This window comes from Suricata suricatta, chromosome 2 (genome assembly GCF_006229205.1).
Source record: "Suricata suricatta isolate VVHF042 chromosome 2, meerkat_22Aug2017_6uvM2_HiC, whole genome shotgun sequence".
Taxonomy (NCBI): Eukaryota; Metazoa; Chordata; class Mammalia; order Carnivora; family Herpestidae; genus Suricata; species Suricata suricatta.
In genome coordinates, this window is record NC_043701.1 from 135,035,192 (window position 1) to 135,058,788 (window position 23,597).

At 34.6% G+C, this 23,597-nt stretch overlaps 1 protein-coding gene and 1 non-coding gene across 4 annotated transcripts in view; one reads left to right on the plus strand and one right to left on the minus strand.

Annotated features, from left to right (window-relative positions):
* The window catches only part of PPP3CB (protein phosphatase 3 catalytic subunit beta), a 52,183-nt gene that overhangs the window by 7,747 nt on the left and 20,839 nt on the right, over window positions 1-23,597 (minus strand). The window contains exons 5-13 of one of the 3 annotated variants that reach the window (XM_029931939.1): window positions 23,369-23,514; window positions 22,968-23,107; window positions 22,787-22,864; window positions 22,586-22,680; window positions 19,723-19,848; window positions 8,121-8,198; window positions 3,379-3,405; window positions 1,226-1,310; window positions 167-264 (exon numbers count right to left, since the gene is read on the minus strand). In XM_029931939.1, the coding sequence (XP_029787799.1) occupies window positions 167-264; window positions 1,226-1,310; window positions 3,379-3,405; window positions 8,121-8,198; window positions 19,723-19,848; window positions 22,586-22,680; window positions 22,787-22,864; window positions 22,968-23,107; window positions 23,369-23,514 (873 nt within the window). The remainder of the gene's footprint in view (window positions 1-166; window positions 265-1,225; window positions 1,311-3,378; window positions 3,406-8,120; window positions 8,199-19,722; window positions 19,849-22,585; window positions 22,681-22,786; window positions 22,865-22,967; window positions 23,108-23,368; window positions 23,515-23,597) is intronic. The other 2 variants (XM_029931938.1, XM_029931937.1) reach the window with 2 other exon arrangements.
* LOC115286202 lies at window positions 12,417-12,542 on the plus strand. Its single transcript, XR_003905946.1, has one exon. It is a non-coding gene; the product is annotated as a U6atac minor spliceosomal RNA (small nuclear RNA).

The following is a 23,597-nucleotide window of genomic DNA, read 5'->3' on the forward strand; positions in this document are numbered from 1 at the left end:
TATTAACCAGATACTACTTATCATATAGTATTCTGCCTCTGTCAGCTGCTGAGACAGGAACTAAAAAGCAGAAGGAATTCCCTGCATGCATTATGTGTATTGTTAGCAAAAGAGTGAGGTGTGCCCCAGTCCATCTGAGGCACAGCAAGTTGCATAACATCATTACCACTTTGCAGGGTCTGTCGTCCTCCAGCCAACACTCCACTAGGCAACATCCCTGTGGGAGTCAGGCCCTTGAGTGTCAGCACGCTTTCACTCTCCTCCCTATAGCAAAGAGATATAACAAACATCAGAGACTTCCAACAAGTACTTAGTTTAAAAGAGGAGATGGGGCCCAGAGGTAGGCCATGTATGTAGTTTATGACATTCATTGTTATTACCATATTTTCCTCAATGCCAAGATAAGATATTTTCTCTATTTTAAATATATGCCTTACAACTGACATATATTATTTTTCCTGAAAAGCCTAATTAACTTTATAATGAGATTCATCATCAATGAGAAACATACAATTGAGAAAATCTGTATTTCATATGCTGTAAAGTTCAAATGTCAGATATAACCAGTTTTGCAAACAAATTGTTAAGGACTGATCCATTTATGTGTACCCTTAAATCTAGTCTTCCTGAATTAACCCTAGAAAGACAGTTTGTGGTTCCAGCAAAAGGGACTTCCTATAAGGATGAGCAAGTTCATCAGTAATACTCTAAGAATATCCCACTCCTGGGGCAGCTGGATGGCCCATTTGGTGAAGCCTCTGACTTCAGCTCAACTCATGATCTTGCTGCTCATGGGTTCAAGCCCTGCGTTGGGCTCTGTGCTGACAGCTCAGAGCCTGGAGCTTGCTTTGGATTCTGTGTCTCCCTCTCTCTGTCCCTCGCCTGCTCGTGCTCCATCTCTCTCAAAAATAAATTAATGTTGAAAAACAATTTTTTAAATAAAAAGTACCCCCTCCTTCTTATCCTGCTCTAACTTTTAAGATGTAGAACTAGTACTTTCATCACAGAAGGGCAACACATACCGAAAGTGAGCAATCACAAGGGTCAAAAACCCTAGTTTCAAAAGGAGTTGTGTTCCCTTCTTCACTATGTAAATGTACAACTAACTTCTTTATAGGAAGAATGCTACTATATTGCTTTTAGGCATCAAACAGGACACTGCTTATAGCGAAGTACAATAAGAAGAATTGCTGTAAAACAAATAATCAGGAAAATTTATCATTACCTGAGAACAGAGAAGACCCTTGCCATCTTGCCAATTGCTCGAATTTTGTTTCTTATGATTTCTTTCCGGGCTGCAGCTGAACCTACTTTCAATGGAATAAATAGAAAAAAAGACTCAAGTTTAGGGCATCTACTCTTATACCATTCTATTACCCTATACCACGCTCATCTTAACCAACACCAAACCCTCTGCCACCAGCTCACATGGAGACTTGATGAACTCATGCCAAAAAGCTTCCTACTCCTTCAGTGTTTAGCTCACCACTGGTCTAAGACTGGAGTCTGATACAGATACAAATGAAAAGTAATCCACAAACATTATGACTCTTACACTACCGCTAATCAGTAAAACAGCAATGGGAAAGAAACTAGAACCCAACCTGTATGACAAACCAGAAAACAAAAATAATGCTAACAATCCTACAGTCTTTGTTTACTTCTCATGAAAGCCTATGGCATGCAAACTAACAGACACGAGTTGGTAATAACTCTGTATGGTCTTCTATTTAATTATTATAAAAGCCTCTGACATGCAGGCTAGAAATATCCCATCTTACTATGATAAAGTCAGTTCCTTGCTCTAAGTGGATTTAAAAACAATGGTATGCAATAACTACTGTGCAGATGACGCTGAACTAAGGACTACACCAGTATTTCAACAATAATCCACATTTTAACCTCACAGACTAGATGTCCTCAAGGTCATGCAAATACATATAAGCTCTTACATCCCTAGATGAGTATGATACAAGGAGAGTGAACGAGAAAAGATTCCCTAAAAAACATGGCTAAGGATCACTAGTATTTCCTCTATAAAGGGTTGGCTGTACTGCCTATCACTGGTACAGAAGAGAATATACCAAAATAATTTGATCTTTGGCAGAAGAAAAACTCAAAGTTATATCTTCCTTCCCTTGGCCTCCAGAAAGAACAACAATCTCAGTCCTGTTATCTCATATATAGCAACTAGAATCATTCTGGACCCAAGAGTGGTTCCTTAGAGCTGTGCTTCAACATGATGAAAACACACATATGGAAGCACCATGGTTGAGGAGAAAGTTAAGGAAAAGCTAAAGAGACTAGACTAAAAGGGGCCATAGGTACACAGAGGTCTGAACAACCATAAGTCTTCTGGGCTAGAGCATCTCATTTAACATTCAAGCAGCCCACAAATACCATATAATTCAAAACTAAGATGATGACTGGACCCTACCACAAGGAAACAGAAAAGAAATCTAATTTCAAAGACAAAAACAAAAGACATATTTTCGAGAAAACAGGCTCCATGACCATGTTTATGATGCTCTAAAGGGCAATATTATGAGCACTGAAGCTACAGCTTTTACAAGTACAAAACTGTGTAGGTACCATGGTATTACACAGTATTTTTAAGATGCAAAAATATTACTAAAGTCTCAGAATCATAGAACATTAGAATTTGAAGAGACGTTAGAGATATATTGCAAAGTTTAATCTCATTTTATAGACAAAGAAACTAAGTTTATTAAATGTCCTGTCCAAGGACATAAGGTAAGTCTGATCTCTTTGAATGAATTAACACAAACATTTTGTTTTAAAATGGACAGAATTTTAAAAACACCTAGACTGGGGGAGAGGAGTATGGGGATGGGAGAGGATGGCTGCAATGAGGTACATTCATATTTTCAGCCTTAATTTATATATCTATAAAATTGAATGATACATAAACTATACTGATTTCAATTTTTTAAAAAATCACTGGAATATAAAAACACTATACAAGTCAGGATTTAAAATCAGTCTACAAACACATCATGCATAATATTAAAGTAAATGTCCACAGTAAAATTACTCCGGGGAATAAGACAGACAATCAAACACCCCTAATCATGCAGGGAAAAGTACAAAACATTACAAATAAGCAAAAGAATGAAATTTTAAAACAAGAGGAATGAAAAAGAGGGAAAAATATTTCCATGCACAGAAAGACAGATATCTTGGAATATGACTTCTAAAAACATCAAATTCTAACTCAGATAAAACTTAAACTAAATTTGCACAAGGCCCAAGAGGACTCTGCATCAATAGTATTCAATGAATGTGCTAACTTACATGGATATGAGGATAACTTATGAAGTCATATTTCAAAACAATGTTACTCTGTCTGGTCTGTACCTTTTTTATTGCCATATATGAGCCGTTCTTCAGATGGAGAGTCCAGAAAAAAGGAAGTGAATGATGGAGAAAAGGTGGTTGAGACAAATAAAAAGATAGAGATTTAACTTGGCAGTGGTACTGAAGAATGAATGTAGAAAGAAAGGGAGAAAAATGAAGGCCCTCATTTTCAAAATCTGAAAAATGTAGTACTGTAGGATCTGGTGAATAAAAGAGGGATGCCACTGGCTAGAACTCTAAAGGAAAGATTTCTTAAAAGATATGTGTTCAGAAGAAATTATGGACAGAATGACTATAGTATTTGATGAAAGTAGACAAATTAGGGACAGAAAAAAAACACGTGAAAACACATAAGACTGATAAGAGACTGTGCAAACAACAATCGCACATTTATATTGATACCCCTAAGGAAATGTGTCACCCATGGGAATAGGTTAAGGGAAGGGTAATGACACAAATGATATACACACTTGTGTGGTTCTTCAAGGACACCAATATCTGCAAAATCTATAGTACATATAGAGAAATGTGGGTAACTCAGTGGAAAATCTTACCCACTCCCAATAATGAATAGGCTAAGCCTCCCATACTCCAAATAACAAGAGCACACAATTTCTTGAATCTGAATTGTAAAACTTTTGCACATACTCGGCATCAATAGTATGTGCTTTCTGTTCCCAATCCAATCTGGGAGCTTGCGGGACATCTTTTTCCAGAAATAGCAACAGATTATTTCAAAGCAAGTAATATATCTAAGAGTAGGCAGTAAAAATGTTTCATTTGAGCTTTCCTTATCTTCCATTCTAATGCAGAGATACATGATTCCATTACAGGAAATGCAAAGTTTTAGTTTAGTAAAACTATAACACATGTGGATTATGTATTTCCTTTACCAAACCCAAGACAAAAGATAAATATCTGAAATAGTATGCATTCTAAAAAATCACAGAAATCAGTGTTCAGATATTCTCTTTAATGATCAAATAATACCTCTAAAAGGAATGCTATGTGCATTTATACATGCAATATGTTTATGCAAATTTTTGCCTTTAAAAATAAATCTACACATACATTAAACAATACAGAATACCAAAGATCATCACTTAAAAAAAGGCTTATTCCTTTACCCAATCTCAGGCTTAAATATGCAAAAATTATTTTCTTTCCTGCCACCAGGAAATCTCCATTCCTGCTCTCTCCCTTTCCCCACAAAAAAACTAAACCCTTATTCTGCCTCCAGAGCAATCCCCCACCACCAAGTTTTCTTTCTAAGTCAGATTTCTCCCCATGCCCAGCTCATAGGATGGTTCCACTGCTGAGTAGGAGGAAAAGGGGAAGGAGAGGACAAAAGACATGCTATTATGGTGCAAGGAAAGGAGACCAATGTACAGAGTTGAGGTGAAGAAATACAGGAATAGGACTAAGGAAAGGAAATAAACCCAGTTTCCGTAGCTCTTTCCCCTGTCCCACCCTAGTATCTATCCCTAATGTCCTCCCCTTTCCTCCATTCCTCCAAGATTTCCCCCAAACCTTTGTATTCCTCCATACAAACTCCTAGATTCATATTCTTAAATTTTTCTTGGAGCCTCTACTCCTAACACTTAGTATTGAAGGGTGAAGAAATGAGGAGTAATTACACCTGCTATGTTGGCAGTGAAGGGAGATCTATTTCTAGTATTCAAAGCTGGAACTCAATGTATTTTCCCATAGCAACACTGTCATAAATAACAGCTTAACAATTTTTAAAATTACTTCCTTTCTATTCCTTCAATCCATGGATGAGAAGATCCTGGGAAGTGAGGTGACTTCTCCAAGATTACACAGCTAGCATAATGGTAGCACCAAGATGCCTAAACCATTGATCCTTTTCACAAAACTACACCACCTCTTTAATGATCCAACTTAACTCATCCCTCAAGTGCAAGAATGATATAACAAGTGGATAAATAAGCCTAATTTTTAATTGATAGGAAAAATGTTGACTAGATACATAAAATCTCATTAGAAGGAATATAACAAAATTTTATATGTATTCCTGTTTGAATCCCAAAAATGATTGTCTATCTTTATATAAATCATAAGTATCTAAACCAATTACTATAGTAGCCTTAAAAAGGAAATTTGTTCCTTTTTTTTAATAGAAGAGGACTAAAGCATTACCTATCACTACTCCTATTTAAAATATTTTTTAAAACCACTATTAATAATATTGATACAAATTTGTTAAAAATAAAAATAAGGGCGAAATGTAGAACATAAATAACAAATATCAGCCTTATGCAAATGACAGATTTTTAAAAGTTAAGGAAAACAAAATAAAAATTATCATAGGAAATAATATTGCTGATCCATGTTCTCAAACATAAGATAAAGCTACAAATACATAAGGTACACCTTATACACACAAAAAACAGTAAGAGATACCAGTTGTAATAATATGAGAATATAAAATGCTAAAGTATTAACTTATGATAACATTTTCAAAAAATTATATAATTTTAAATGGAATAATTGTACATTAAATATATTAAATGGAATAATTACATGAACTATTATATAAAGCAAGAGATCTTGATCTTAGTTTAGAAAACTAAATATCAAAAAAAAACTTCCTATATGAAGATAGAGATTACTGATATGCCAATTAAAACTGCTACTAGATATTTGACAGAATTGACAAATCATAGAAAACTTTACCTGAAAAAATTAGTGAGCTACGAACCAAAAATTATTGCAGTCGTTATATCAATACCTGTAAGATTATCAAGTAGCTACTATTATTTTCATTTTGAAGATAAAAAAACTGAGACTCAGAAAGGCTAACTAATTTGCCTGAGGTCATATAGCCATTATGAGAAACTAGATAAAGCCTGACCTAGTCTGACAAGAGAAATGGGTTAAGGTGACAGAACACAGAGAAAAAAATATTTAATTAAAACTACTTAGGAGCACTTGGGTGGCTCAGTCGGTTAAGCATCAGACATCAGCTCAGGTCATGATCTCACAGTTCGTGAGTTCAAGGCCCACCTTACGCTCTCTGCGGTCAGTGTAGAGCCCACTTCAGACTTCTGTTGCCCCTTCTCTGCCCCTTTCCCACTCATGTGCTCTCTCTCAAAAATAAACAAACATTTAAAAAAAGGAAGGAAAAAACTACTTAAAAATTTTATGGAAAAGACAGATACAAGGAAGTATGTTAGTGCTAAAAACCTCTACACAAACATCAAAAGGATAAGTAAAACAAGAAAAAATATTACTCATTGAAGTTTATTATCCAAACCAAAAAAGAATGGATATAAATAATTTATTTCAATTAATGAAACTACAAACCAGGGTAAAAGGACATCTGTTTGTCACCAACAGATGGCAACAGCAGACACTTGTACATAGCTACTTTGTATGTTTAACAAATGGACTTACAACAGTGTTTAAAGATTAAACCTGTTGGTAAGCATACAAATTTCTAAATAGTTTTTACTCAGATTGTACTTTAATAAGTGGCCAATTAAAATATACAGTTTACACAGTTTAAAGTAGATAGTAGCTTTTTTAAATTAACAATCAGAAAATCAAAGAGATGTAAATTAAACTAACTGTAATTCACTACTATGTAGCCACCAAGCAAAGTAAGTAAAATTGACCAAAACCAATGAGGTGGGCGTGTGGAGAAAATCATTGCTAAAAGCACTTCATATTGCTCTAATTCTTCTGCAAAGTAATCTGGTAGTTCGTAGCTAAAACAATGAAGCTAAAACATATTTAACTCTATAAGTCTCTTCAAGAAATTTACTCTAAGGGGGAAAAACAAACTATTGTACAAGCATATTTATTGCATGCTATTCATAATAAGGATAGCTGAAAGCAACCCAAATGACAAACAATATGAGATTAACTGAAAATTATGGCATATTAATAACTTAGAAATATGTAGCTATTAAGTTTTAACAATACATAAGCCATATTTAATATATGGAAACAATTATATACTGATGGCAATTATGAAAAAGAATGCTACAATAAGATGTCAGGGGCATATAGAAGAGTTTCAGCTTTAAGTTGTTTATGTTTTTGTTTGTCAGGGACTTAAACTTGAAAAAATATTTATATTTAAAAAGCTTTAAGTAAAAATTTCAAGACATAAAAATAAAAGGAATTTTGTTTCTATAGTATTAATTTATACTATAAATGCACATTGGTACACAGCCTGGTTGGCTTGCATAAGAACAAGCAGCCATATCTAACCTTGTTTCTATGGAAAAGATGGTTTCCGAAAATCAAACTAAACTAACAAGTGGTCTCTTAGAACACAACCACTCGTAAGTTGGGAACAGCCTACTTTAGTTTTGGGGGGAAAAAACTGATAACAACATTGGGGATTCAGGTATGTTTCTGATGCATTAAGAATACCATACCAATGAAACAAAAAGCATTTTTATATCGTCCCTCTAAGTGGTGTCCATATTTATGAAGAACCACATTCTTTAGTACCTTTCAATTTTCCTTTCCTGCTATTCTTCCAAATTCCCCCTTTCTCAAAATTCACCTTCTTCCCCATACCAACAGAAAAAAAGTAAAATTATTAAAATTATTTTAACATCTTAATATCTGAAAAATTGTCTGGACACTTATCAAATGGCATAGCCACTTGAGGGCAATGACTACGTTTTGCAAAAGAGTATGTACTAAAGCTAGGCAGTTCAAAAATACCATTTCACAATAAAAAATAGTAAAATGAATAATCATACCATCAAATTGGTCTTCGCCTTCAGTCATCAGTTCATCATCAGAGCAAATACTCAGAACATTTACCAACATTTCTGTTACTATTCAAAAATGAAAAAAAAGTTATATGTTAGCTGACCAAATGCAACTGTCTATATGTACACACAGCAATTATTCATATAACTGTCAAGTGATTTTTAACCCAAGAAGACATATATTCTGAAAACAAGAATGAAGAAACTAAAAAAAAAAAAAAAAAAACAACCTAGAAGGTTTTCAAAATCAGAGAAATTCAATGGATAACAAGTCTGAGAGCAATTCTGTACAGAGTAAGTTTTCAGGTATCTCGGAAAAAAAAATGAAGCCCCACAGAGATAAATAACATCTAAATGTATACATTTAAATTCTTCATTTATGGATAAAGCATTTCCTTACAGAGTAAGAAAAAACTCACGGCCCAGTTTCACTGTTTCAATAAAGTTCTGCATTCAATTTTTTAGAAAATGGACACTAACAAATCCCTTGAAACTTAATTATTTTTTTATGTTTATTTATTTATTTAGACAGAGAAGGAGTGTGAGCAGGGGAAGGGCAAAGAGAGAGGAAGAGAGAGAATCCCAAACAGGCTCCATGCCATCAGCGCAGAGGCTGCCTGACATGGAACTCAAACCCACGAATCATGAGATAATGACCTGAGCCAAAATCGAGAGTCAGATGCTCAACCAACTGAACCATCCAGGTGCCCCAAAACTTACTTCTTAAGATTACAAATGACTAACAACCTGAACCCACAGTTCTTTCTTAGGCTTTCTCCCCCTTGTTTACATTCTACATATTTTCCTTTAGTTTCCAGGATTCTACTCTTTTGGTTTTCCTACATTTCAGACCATTTCCCCCATAAATCTGGATATTCTCAAGGTTCTCTGTGCACAGTCTCTTAGTGATTTTATATGCTCAATCTCTTAGCAATCCCATCTATAACTACAGAGTTTCAAGTATCACCTTTCTGAAGATTATTTCTAAGTCTGTATCACCAGTCTTGACATCTTCCGTCTCTAGATTTCCTTGCTGGTTTTACTGCCAACTATCTTATATTGTCTGTTTCTCCTACTAGAATGAAAGATTCATGAGTGCAGGGTGATGTTTTGTTTACCACTGTACTTCAGAGTCTTGTACAATGCCTTGTACAAGATGGGCATCCAAAAAATATTTGACAAATGAGTAACTTGAAAAAGAAAGGTATAAGCAAGTTTCGATTAATAAATTAAAATGCCTGTTGAATATTAGCCTCTGGATGTCCTGATGGCACTTAGAAATGAACACATCCAAAACAAAATTCAATACTACTCCTATTATTCCTCCTATAAATATATTAATAGCATACCACATGCCAGGGACTATGCTAAAGCTCTGGGAATCAAATATAAAAGGTCCAGTCTCTACCCACCAGAAGCTTACTAATTACTAAAGGGTATCTATCTATCTACATGTACATATAGATATACATGCATACATACACATACAACACACAAGACACACACACACACACACACACACACACACCCACAAGAGTGATGAGCTCTATGCTGTAAGTATGCAGAAGTATACAAAAGACCTGCAGGGAAAAAGAAGGCTTCTAGTAGAGGAATCATGCCATAGGAGTTTGTCAGGTGGAGAGGGCACATAAGGCATTCTAATCGTAAGTTAGAACAAGTATGAAGTAGTCTAGAACAGAGAGTCCAGAAATAAAACCTCACTTTTAAAAAATTAATTATTTTTTAAATTTACATCCAAGTTAGCTAATAAGGATTTCAGGAGTAGAATTTAGTGATTCATCACTTACATATGACACAGAGTGCTCATCCCAACAAGTGTCCCCCTTAATGCCCTTGCCCATTTAGCCCATCTCCCCACACCAAACCCTTCCAGCAACCCTCAGTTTGTTTTCTATATTTAAGAGTCTCTTATGGTTTGTCCCCTCCCCCCTGTTTTTATATTATTTTTGCTTCCCTTCCCTTATGTTTATCTGTTTTGTATCTTAAATTCCCCATGTGGGTGAAGTCATATATTTGTCTTTCTCTAATTTTGCTTAGCATCATACCCTCTAGTTCATCTACATTGCTGCAAATAAAACTTCACATTCAAGGTCACCTGATTTTCAACAAGGGTGTCAAAACAATTCAGTGGAGAAAAGAACAGTCTTTTCAACAAATGGTGCTAGGACAACTGAATATCTATATGCAAAAGAATGAAACTGGACCCCCCACTACACATCATATGCAAAACTTAATTCAAAATGGATCAAAGATTTAAATATAAGAGCTAAAACTATAACAGTTTTAGGAGATATCATAGAGGTAAATCTTCATTAGTTTAGATCAGCCAGTAGTTTCTTAAACACGATACCAAAAACAAAAGCAACAAAAGAAAAACTAAATAGGACTTCACCAAAATTTAAAACTCTTATGCTTCAAAGGACATTGTCAAGAAAGTGGAAAGACAACCCATAGTACAGGAGAAAATATTTACAAATTATTTATCTCACAAGGAACTTGCAACTAGAATATATAAGAACCCGTACAACTCAGTAATAAAAAGAAAACCCATTTAAAAATAAACACAATATTTAAATAAATGTGTCTTCAAATAAGATAAGCAAATGGCCAATATACTACAAGGCTAAAGTAATCAAAACAGTATGGTACTGGCACAAAAAAAAACCCACACACCACTGAAAGAGAATAGAAAGCAATGGATCTATAACAAAGGAGATAAGAATACATAATAGAGAAGACGGTCTCTTCAATAAATAATGTTTGGAAAACTAGACAGCTACATGCAAAAAAATGAAACTGGACCTCTTTCTTATACCATACACAAAAATAAATTCAAAATGGATTAAGACCTAAAAGTAAAATCTGAAACCATGAAACTCAAAAAAAACCTGGCAGCAAACTCTTAGACATCAGCCTTAGCAGTGTCTTTCTGGATCTCTCCTCAGGCAAGGGAAACAAAAGCAAAAATAAAACAATTGAGATGTATCAAATTAAAATGAAAAGGCACTCTACTGAATGGGAGAAGATATTTACAAATGACATATCCAACAAGGGGTTAATATCCAAAATATATAAAGAACTCATACCACTCAACACCAAAAACCAAACAATTCCATTAAAAAATGGGCAGAGGATATTAATAAACATTTTTCCAAAGAAGACATATAGGTGGGACAACAGACACATGAGAAATGTTCAACATCACTCATCATCATGGAAATTCAAATCAAAACCACAATGAGACATTACCTTACACTAGTCAGAATGGCTTGTATCAAAAAAATAAGAAACAAGTATTGGCAAAAATGTGGAGAAAAGGGAACTCTCATCACTGTTGGTAGGAATGCAAACTGGTGCAGCCACTACAGAAAACAGTAGGGAGTTTCCTCAAAAAATTAACAATAGAAGTACCATATGATCCAGTAATTCTACTTAGAAGGACCTACTTGAAGAAAATAAAAACACTAATTCAAAAAGATATATATACTCCTATGTCTATTGCAGCATTATTTACAATAGTCAAGATATGGAAGCAACCTAAATATCCTCTGATAGATGAATGGATAAAGAAGATGTGGTGTATATATACAAAACAAAATATTACTCAGCCATAAAAAAGAATGAAATATTGTCACATGCAACAACATGGATAGACCTAGGGGTAGTATGCTAACTGATAAGTCTGACTGAAAAAGACAAATACCATGTTATTTCACTTATATGTAGAATCTAAAAAAACAAAAAACAGAAATAGACTCGTAAATACATAGAACAAACTGGTAGCTGGCAGAAAGAGGGCAGGCAGGTGGGCAAAATAGGTGAAAGGGATTAAGAGGTGTAAACTGCCAGTTACAAAAGAAAATAAGCCACAGGAATGAAAAGTACAGCATAGGGAATATACTCAGTAATACTGTAATCACTTTGTATGGTGACAGATGGTTATCTATTCTTAAGATAAGCATTTCATAACATATATAATTGTCAAATCACTGTGCTGTACACCTGAAACTAGTACAATATTGTATGTCAATTACAGTTCAATTAAAAAGTTTTTTTCAGGATGCCTGGGTGGCTCAGTTGGTTAAGCACCCAACTCTCGGTTTCAGCTCAGGTTAAGATCTCATAGTTCATGAGTTCAAGCCCTACATTGGGCTCTCTGCTGTCAGTGCAGAGCCCACTTTGAATCCTCTGTTCCCTCTCTCTCTCTCTGGCCCTCCCTGACTCACACACGCTCACTCTCTCTCTCTCAAAAATAAATAACAAGTGTTGTATGAAAGAAGAGAAGGTTAGCACTCCCCTTGACAAGGATGGAGGAGGCCCTCGGGCATGACAACATGCATACGGTTAAGGCACTGGGACCTACTTCCTGGCATCTAACCAACGTTTTTTGAGAGACTCTTGAATACTGAAACAAACTGAGGGCTGAAGGGGGAGGGGGACAGGGGAAGCGGGGTGATGGACATGGAGGAGGGCGTTTGTGGGGAAGAGCACTGGGTGTTATATGGAAACCAACTTGACAATAAACTATAAATTAAAAAAAAATAATAACAAAAAAGATCTCTCTCTTTCTCCCTTTGCCCCACTCCCCCACTTGTGCATGCTCTCTCTCTCTAAAATAAAAAAAGAATTCTTATAAACACAGAATTTAACTAAACATTTCTTGGGGCACCTGGGTGGCTAAGTCAGTTAAGCATCTGACTTTGGCTCAGGTCATGATCTCACGGTTCATGAGTTCAAGCCCTGCATCGGGTCCTGTGCTAATAGCTCAGAGCCTGGAGCCTGTTTCGGATTCTGTTGTCTCCCTCTCTCTCTGTCCCTCCCCTGCTGCACTCTGTGTACAGTGTGCATGTGCGTGTGTATGTGTCAAAAATAAACATTAAAAATTTTTTTGAATAAACATTTCTTCAAAGAAAATAAACAAATGGCCAATAAGCACATGAAAATATGCTCAACAGCATTATTCATTAGAAATATGCAAATCAAAACCATAATGAGACACAACTTCACATCCAGTATGATGGCTATAATAAGAAATATAAAGTATATGGAAAAAATGGAACAACTCACTGCCAATGGGACTATACAGTTGCTTTGGAAAAAAGTTTGGTAGTTCCTCAAAAGGTTGAATATAGAGTTACACTATAACCCACTAATTCTACTCCCAATTCTATACCTAATAAACACGTATGTCCATTCAAAAACTTGTACATGAATGTTTGCTGCTATTCATAATAGTTAAAAGGTGGAAACAATCAAATGTCTTGCAGCTAATGAAGGGATAAACAAAATGTGGTATCCAACATCACTCATCCTTAGGGAAATGTAAATCAAAACACCAACAAGCTATTAGCTTGCAACTGTCAGAACAGCTAAAATCAAAAATACAAGAAACAGGTGCTTGGGTGGCTCAGTTGGTTGAGAGTTCTATTCTTGATTTCAGCTCAGGTCATGATCCCAGAGTCATGGAATCATGCCCCGCATTGGGCTCCACACTGTGTGTGGAGCTTGCTTTAAGATTCTCTCTGTCTCTCCCTCTGCTCCTCTCCCCAACTTGCGAGTTCTCTCTAAAATAAATTTAAAATTAAAAACAAAAACATAAAAAAATAAGAAACAACATGTGTCAGTGAGGATGTGAAGAAAAAAGAACCCTACCCTCTTGCACTGTTGCATTGTTGGTAGGAATGCCAGCTGGTTCAGAAACTTTGAAAGACAGTATGGAGATTTCTCAAAAAGTTAAAAGTAGAACTACCTTATGATCCAGTAATCATACTACTTAACATTTATCAAAAAATACGAAACACTAATTCAAAGGGATACATGCACCTCAATGTTTATAGCAACATTATTTACAACAGCCAAATTATGGAAGCAGCCCAAGTGTCCATCACCGATGAATGGATAAAGAAAAACTCACATATATTTATAGAGGTATATATACACACACATAACACATACAATGGGATATTATTCAGCCATAAAAAAAAAAAAATGACATCGGGGCGCCTGGGTGGCTCCGTCAGTTAAGCGTCCGGCTTTGGCTCAGGTCATGATCTCATGGTTCGTGGGTTCGAGCCCCGCATCGGGCTCTGTGCTGACAGCTAGCTCAGAGCCTGGAGCCTGCTTCAGATTCTGTATCTCCCTCTCTCTCTGACTCTCCCCTGCTCACGCAGTTTCTCTCTGTCTCTCAAAAATAAATAAAAAACATTAAAAAAAAAAAAGAATGATATCTTCCATTTGCAACAACATGAATGAATCTAGAAACTATAAATGGTAAGCAAAATATGCCAATCATAGAAAAGACAAATACTATATGATCTCACCCATACATGGAGTTTGTTTTTTAATTTTTTTAATTTATTTTTGAGAGAAAGAGCATGAATGGGGGAGGGGCAGACAGAGAGGGAAACACAGAATCCCAAGCAGGCTCCGGGCTCTTAGCTCGCGGTCAGCATAGAGCCCGATGCGGGGCTCGAACCCACAGACCACGAGATCATGACCTGAGCTAAAGTCAGACAATCAACCAACTGAAACCAGGTGCCTCATTCATGGAGTTTAAACAAATAAACAAAGGAACAAAAAAAAAAAGAGAAAAACCAAAAAAAAGACTGTTAAACAAACTGATAATTACCAGACAGGAGGTGGCTGGAGGATGGGTAAAACAGATGAAGGAATTTAAGAGTTCACTTATCTTGATGAGCACTGAGTATTACATGGAATTGTTGAATCACTATATTGTACACCTGAAACTGATGTAGCACTACATTAGATTAACTATACTGGAATTAAAATAAACTTTTCTTTACTCTCTCTGCCCAAATTAAAAATTTGGCAGACAGGGTGGAGGACAGAGAATCTAAAGTGGGCTCCTTAATGATAGCAGAAAGCCTGATGTGGGGCTTGAACCCGCGAACCGCAGGGTCATGACCTGAGCCAAAGTCCAACACTTAACCTACTGAGCCACCCAGGCATCCCCAAAATACTTTTTTTAAGTGGTATATCCATTCAGTAGATGATATGGTCACAAAAATGAATGAAGTACTGACTCATGCTACAACATGGATAAACCTTGAGAACATTAGAGAAAGATGCTAGTCACAAAAGATCACAAGTTGTATGACTCCATTTATATGAAATGTCCAGAATAAGCAAATCTGTGGAGATAGAAAGTAGATTAATGCTTGCTGAGAGCCAAGAAATGGGGACTGACTGCTAATGGATACAGGGTTTCTTTGGGAGGATGATTAAAATGTTTCAAAAATGATTGTGGTGATCACCGTACAACTCCATGAATATACTAAAAACCAACGGGCTATACGATTTAAATAGGTTAATTGTATGGAATGTGAATTATACCTCATTAAAACTGTTATGAAAAATAAAGACAAAATATAAACACATGAAACGCAATGAGCATAACATATGCAGGTAATTGGAAACGCTGTATTATGGCTAGAACACAGAGAAAAGATGAGAAGGAAAGAAATCGGGCTGAAAAAAGTAGGGTTCAGAGACCTTTTGTGACAGATTAAGGTTTATCTTGAAAGCTACCAGAAGTCATTTATGACTAATAAATAGTAGCTTTTAGGCATATAGTACTTTTCATCCAGAAACATAACTGTGAAAGAAAGGCAAGAGAGTAATAGCATAGTAGTTGCCAAAGAAAGATATCAGATAGGGCACATGTTATTTAATCTTTAAAATAAAGATCAGATAGGTTTGAACAATTTATAAAGAACTTAATAGAGAGAGTTTGAAAATACAGAAGATCTAAGAGATGAAGCAAGTTTCCTGAAAAAAATAGAAGCATAATGGAATCCTAGAGTCAAGTTAGAAGGGCTAACCCTAGGTAGAAGGGTCACCTCTTCAACAAGACAAGACTTCAGGATGAGTGCAGTTTATAAGAAGGGAAACAATAGGAAGAGAAAGCTCCCACTAGTGATACACGTGTTCTCTGAGAGTGAGGGAAGTAGCTACAAAAAAAAAGTGTTTAAGAGAAAAAAAAAATTAAATTGATAATATTTCCTAAGGGAAAGGAAGCAGATTAGTGAAACAAAAAAATGTTTAGGTACTATCGAGAACCCAACCAATGGTAGCAATCAAAGAGTAGTACTGCTTCATAAGGCTGTATAAATATCTCCAGCAGTGTTCTATACCCTGGCTATAAGAATGGAGAAAATAGATGGTTGGATTTACTGGGGCTAAGATTTATAAGATAAATGAAGTAGCAAAAAGAGAGAGAAAGGAGTATGAAGGTACATTAAGAAGGAAGAGAGGCAAGGAGTGATCTAATAAGAAAATGACATGGTCAAAAGCCTAGCAATCCCAAAAAAGATCGAGAGTACCTATAACCAGAGTGAGGGGCTGCTAAAATAACAGGTTTTCAGCACAGAGTGTTAATGGTAATATCATTACCAGACTCAAACATCCAAGTCTTCAACCATTCCCTCCCCTGCAACGTGCAATCTTGTTAAGTCTTAAGTCACCTTATCTCTATAGTTCTGCACTTGCTCTCTATTCCTAATGCTACCAGGGCTTCATTATATTTCCAGTTGACTCTTGATGGAGCTTCATAAAACAAGTCTCCCAGCTTCTAGTCTTACAGGCCATTTCAACAATTTTTCTAAATGATTAGCATAGTCAATACTGTTTCGGCTGCATCATTTATCAAAGCTCCAAATTCTCTGTGTGGTGATCAAAATCCTCATAATCTAGCCCTAACTTAACTTTTCATTCTTTTTCTACTACTACTTTCATATATCTTAACTGAAAATCAGTCTGAACTCCTCAACATTTGTCAGTGGCCTATGCTCTCTGGCTTTCTGACTCACGCTTAGTAAATTATTTTACCCAGAATTCTCTCACTTTACCTATAATTCCAATTCTACCATTCTTCAAGCCCTGGTTCAAATACTACTATAAGCCCTCTAACAAATATAATCTACCTCCTCCTCTTAATTCCTATAAAGCTAGACTTCTCTAGGAACATTTACTTTTTGTTATCATTATTCATGTTTCTTAAATCCGCTATTAATCTGCAAAGGCCTGTCTTACTTGTATTTTTGTATCCTTAGTCACTGGAATAAAACAGGCTTTCAAAAAAAAATCTAGTAAATGAGTAAATATTACAAGTATGAACTTCTATGGAAGATCATACTTTATTGGACTCTCTAGAACAGAGGTTCTTAAATTGGGACCAGTAAACCTGAGGGGAATTACCAATTTACTTCAGATCTACAAGCATCCTGAAAATGTTAATGTTTATTACAAATGTACACATACTTTTCTGAGGCAAAGTCCATTACTTTCATCAGATTCTCAAAAGGATTTGTGTTAAGAAATTAATGTGTTTGTATAGTTACTTTAATAATAAGAAAGAGTCCTTATCTTTTACAGATTCACTCTAAAATATTTACAGCTACAAAACAATGGATGATATATGATCCAAAATAATTAAAGTGTTGGGTGGGGAGTAGTGGATGGGTATATAAATGATACAACATTGGCCATGACTTGATAACTGGACCAACTTATTGAAGCTGAGCAATTGGTAAATGGCAACTTATCATATTATTCATTCTACCTTTGTATATGTCGGAACATTTCCAACATTGGATTTTTTTTTTAAGAAATAAAAAGCCCCCAAATGGTTAAAAATACAGATTTCATCTAACTTTAGGATTCACTCAGCCTCTAAGGAAGCCTCTGGCTTCAGTTGCTTCTCAGAGACTAGATCAGAGTAAAATTGGCTTTTTCAAAGTGGAACAATGAGACATCATTCACTGTTATTCACGACAAAAGCAAATTTTTATTAGAATCAAGTAGTTAGGCTATCTAGACAGCTAACATGCATTAAAATGGAAAAATATGCAAAGAGTTTGAAAAAATCTTACTGTGCTCAACATTAGTTAGGATTCTATTTGAGTATAATGTTCAAATCTGAGCTTCACATTTTTAGAAAGATATGAATAATTTGGAGAAGATCCACAGGAAAAAAAAACAAAAATGGTCAAAAGGTTTGAATACTTCCTCATCTTTATAAGATGATTTAAAGTGGCAAAAAAAGAACAGAAGATTACTTAGTAGCAGACTTCAAATGTAGGAACACTTGATTCTCCGTCTTTACTTATGAGAGATCTCCCCAAACTAGATTAAATTTTCTCATCTCTCAAAAGGAGTTAGACTACATGATTATTAAGTTCGCTATTAGTTTCTAGATTCTATTATGCCCTGGTTTTTGATAGGTGCATTAGTTGAGAAAAGGTATTATCCCTATTTCTTTTCTCATAACATAAATATTTATACTAGATATAGTGAAGTACTGTATTTCTTTATTGCAGAGGCATTAGAGAATCAAATTAGAATCCATGAAATGTCCATTTTCCTTCTACCTTATCCTCCCCTATCTTTCCAACCCCCAACCCCACTCACATTACATTAAAATAGTTGAGTTGAAGTCTAGCCTAAAGGCATGAGAATGAGCAATATGAATTCTTAAATTCCCTTTAGCCTGATGATGCTATGATTGAACTATTTCTCATACACCAAAGATAGAAGGTTATAAGTGTAATGCATCCCGTGTACCTAAGCCCTTTACTGGCCCCCTTCTCAAATGCTAAAGTGGGTAATTCTATCTCCATATTAATTTAATGTTGACCTACTGAGTAACTGATGAAGACTGAAGGCAATCTTTAAAAGTCTGTTTAATATACACAATTTAAGTATTAGCTCTGTATTTTAGAACCCAAAATTGCATTGGTAGAAATATCATATCTCAAACAGAAAGGAACATTTTGTAACATGGAAGAGGTGAGAAAAAATAGAGAGGAATATAGAACAAAATGTTTTACAAGCATATCTGTACTCTCATACTCTTATTTCCCACATATGGTAACTGAGGCATTGCCTTGTGGAAAAATTAACACTAAATGGAAAAGAAGAATGTGATAAAGTAAGGAAATCCTAAGATTTCTATAAAACTAAAAAAAAACAGAAAAAAATTTCTTAAATAGCATTTATGTTCTCTTAATAAGCCTATTTAGCAATAATAATATATTATTGGAAATTATAAGAAAGCATCACCACTAAATTTGTATACATATTTTATATAGGAAAACAAATACTAGTTTTGAACCTGAATTTCTCTTTATCATTTTTCTCAGAGTATAGAACTGCTAAAATATGACTAACATTGCTCAAAACTAGGGCTCTTAAGTTCTCCCATAAAATACTCTGATATCCCCCAAAAGTGGTGTTAAAATATACAAAAGTGTCCATTCCAAAGCAAAGCTCTCCCTCCATTCCTTATAAAAGATTTAAGCTAAAGAAAAGCAGAAAGTAAAACCCAACAGCTGAAGACAACATCAGGCTATTTATAAGTCTCCTCCAGTCCCCCAGACACCCTCACATGGGGGCTATAAACAGCTAACCAAAATATCTTTGAGGCTCTCATATCCACACCCACTGACACAGTAGAGCTGAACCCACAGTGAAACGAGACTGCAGTTTCCTTTAGTTAAGTATGTGCCTGCAATAGTAAACTGGAGTATTAAAAAAAAAATAAAAATCATACCTTTTTCTCCAACAAATGGTAAAGACCATGTGAAGACATCCATAAAATTGGGCAACCAGTAAGGATGTGGAGAACAGTTAAACTGTCGAATATTCATCACATTATTTTCATACTTTAATACAGCAGCTGCAAGAGAAGTTTGAATGTGAATATAACAATTTGTCTTTAGCTCCAAAAGTCTAAAACACATAAAAGCAGAAAATATTATTTTAACAGGGTAGGGAATCAAGGGGGTGAGTTGAATAAGGACTAGCTGAGGGAGACAGGAACTAAAAACACACTTGTTTTTAACACACTTTTATATAAAGCTAGTCATATCTACACTTATTATTAATAAAATTTCCAGATTATTTCTAGAATGTTTGTTTCACTTCATAATTTAATGATGAACATGCACTTTTACTAAATCCAAAATTGTGAAAACTCAATTTTTAGAGGAAACACAGAATGGCAATGAGCAATTTTCTAGGTTTAAAATTTCATACAAGTTGAAGGAATTTAAGAGTATCTTTTTAGTTGCAGGCAACCTGAAAAGGATAGCTAAATGGTAATAAAACAAAAAACAAAACAAAACCCAGAAAAAAGTATTTTTTTATGATTATATAAATGTATTTATTTTATTTAATATGGGAAATCAAGTGAAACTACCACAAAGAAATATTTTACTTCATTTAGAAAAAATTCCATTAAAAATATTATAACCCAAAGGTAACATACTCATCTCAATTTCAGGTATCCTTCTAATGTTTCAATATGTTAAAAGAAATAATATCTGAAATTAACTACATAGATTTCAGCCACTGGTTATACTATTTTATGGAACTCTGGGTTAGATGGGCTAGATTCCAATCTAAGCTTTAGCAGGTACTATCTTCGTAATGCTTAGTAAATTATTTAACTAACCAATTTCTCATTTATAAAATAGATTATGTCCACCCTACCTATCTCAGAAGTTTGTTTTATGGTCAGAGAATGTATTTCACATGAAAGTATATGCTCTTAGCATAAAATGCTCTGTAGATATTATAATAATTATGTGGTTAATTTTTTTTTCCATTTTAATGAAAATGCAAATGTTAAATTCCTAGATGTGGGATTCTGGCTAATACAAAGTCACAAGTAATATGTTTGTTTCCCTTATGAAATAAACGTATTTTAAATTTAGCCTCAGAAATTAGGGGCTGATACCAAGCTTTCAGCTTTAAAACAAAACAAGAGTCAGAAAAAGAATCTAGAAAATTGCCTTATAGATGGAACGAAACATTACAAACACACCCATACCATGTAGGCACTCAAATCATTAACATTATGTACAGACTAATCACTACTAAGAGACATCTGATTTTGACAAGACAGATTCAATGGTTTGAGTTTCTTTTCCGAATACTCAGAAAAGTAATCCCTTTACCTCCTAAGTAAAAATGATAGAGGACAACCAATAAGACAGTAATCAACTGAGCACTGAACACTAGGTCTTATAATGCTGACAAGGAGAAATCACTGTTGAGGTAGTAGAACGCTGGTACAAAGTTCAATGTAGCACTCTATTCTGTTCTTGAGAATGGAGTCAAAATTTAGATACAATTTTTCTCAAAAGTGAAGCCACGTATCGTTAGATAATTTCTTCAGAGGTTCTGAAGTTTGTAAACTGAACTATAATCTAAAAGGATATTTTAGCACTGGCATAATCCTTAGAGGCTACACTGATACTAGCTTCTGAAGATTTGCAACTCAGTCGATGGTATGGTTGTTTTGGTAATTAATGTTAAGTATTAAGTTTTTGTAGTATATGCTGTATTAAAGTTATTATATAGCATGCTACCATTTGATCTCAGACAAATGTTTTAATCTTTTAACCATCATCTTAAAAAAAAACAGCCTTCTTATTCTGTTCCTTTTTTGAACTTCATGACCCATATTTAGCAATGACCTCATTATCTCTCTAATACTTTCAAAAGTCTCTAACCTTCTGTTCTTTCCTCCTGGCACATCTGTTCCAGTGACCCTATAAACTATGGCATAGTCAACTGAATTCCAGACATGTCAAGACAGAATAAAGGCTAGCTTCTAATTTTCTCTTCTGAAAATGTGAACTACATAAACATACCCAACCTGATCTTTATTGTCCTTGGCACACACTTAATTATATTAAGATCCTTTGGGATTATCTGTCAATAAGCTATGTTCAAAATTAAATGAAATCCAATTATTATACACAGATCAAATCTGGACAAAAGGAGAGGGAATAGAAACTAGTAGAACAGGAGATCAAGAAAAAATATATACAAGGAAAAAAGAGTAGTAAAAGGAAAGGAAGAATATATCTCTGAAATGGAGGTCAGAATGAATTAATTAAAGAAGGTTCAACTACAAATCTTCACAGGGCAATGATAAGACTGTAGAAGTAAAAGTAGGGAATAAGAAAGGGAAACAGAATCTAGATCAGTGGACATAAAACAAGAATCATGATAAACTAAATTAACTATACAGTGCAAATATGTGAAATGATCAAAGCAGCAGCAGGAGCTTTAAGCAGACAAGAAAACATTTTCTTGATTATAAGGGGAAAGATTTAAGAAAGGGGAGTTTTAGAAAATCATGTTTTGATTTCTTGACTTAATTCAGAGCATTCTTTTATAAGATAGCTTTTATGACTGACAAGCTGTGTAATGGTTACATATGAGAAGTTTCACATTTTGGTTTTTATTTCTTATTCTCTCCCCTCCCTTATATCTTATACTTCTTTATAATGAGATTTGGATAGTTACAGTTTTAAACAATGCCTCTTTTCCATTATTTAAAAAAAATAAGTCAATAAAAAAGCTAAGTTGTTTAACAATTTTTTTTATCAACAACATCTTACCTTTATTATTGTAGACATCTAAGTAATTAGGTGCCGAAAAAATTGTTATTAATGAAGGGAACCCTGTAGTTTGACTTTTTCTGTACATTCTATAGCTGTAAAACAAATAGCTTAATATGCATCGTAAAGCATCAATTATGAGTTACTAAGTTTGATTTGTACATAAGGTGTTAATTTGGGTCAGGGAAACAGAATTCTTACCCTGCATCTTGAGCTTCATGAGCTCTAATAATCGATAACAAATTATTGTTTTGCAAAAATTCACACACTGCTGGATAGCTGTGGGGGAAAAAAGTAAATTAAGTAAAATAATGGTTTTCTATATGAAATATATGCTATTTTAACAACTAAAATGTGTTTAATCTTGGATATTTTTCCTTACTTATAAAAATAAGAACATCCTCGAACTGTATTGTGACTAAAGTGTTCCTGTGATTTCTCATTTCCAAAATCTTCAGAAGGATCGGACCATAGCAAGTCACACATTGGTCCAAATGCAGGTGGCTCTTTGAATCTATCTAACTGTGAAAGAAAGAAAAGAAAGAAACAAAGAAAAGAAAATAACTTGTCAAAAGTGAGAATAGAATGGACACAGGAAAGAGGTACCAACTTTGAATACTGTCCATACTACATTGTTCTGAATGGTAAGAGGATATTAAAATATCAGTACAGTAATTTTTACCATTACTAATCTAGACAGTGAAGAGAAGTTAAAGCTTCTACTCTCTACCCATCAAAGTACTATCAATAGGAATCAACCTTGGAACTATAATATATACTCACTCTCCTAATATCATCCAGTGTGTGTATTTCTGGTGAAAGTCCACCATGAACACAAAGAAATTGTTGATTTAAAAGTGCAGCAAGAGGCAGGCTATCAAAGGCTTCCATACAAGCTTCATAGACTCTTTCTGAATATTTAATTTTACCTAGAAGAAAAATAATTGAAAATTACAATACTAGTTTATCATTTTGAAGATCGACCTATCAATGGACCGACTGACCAACCAAG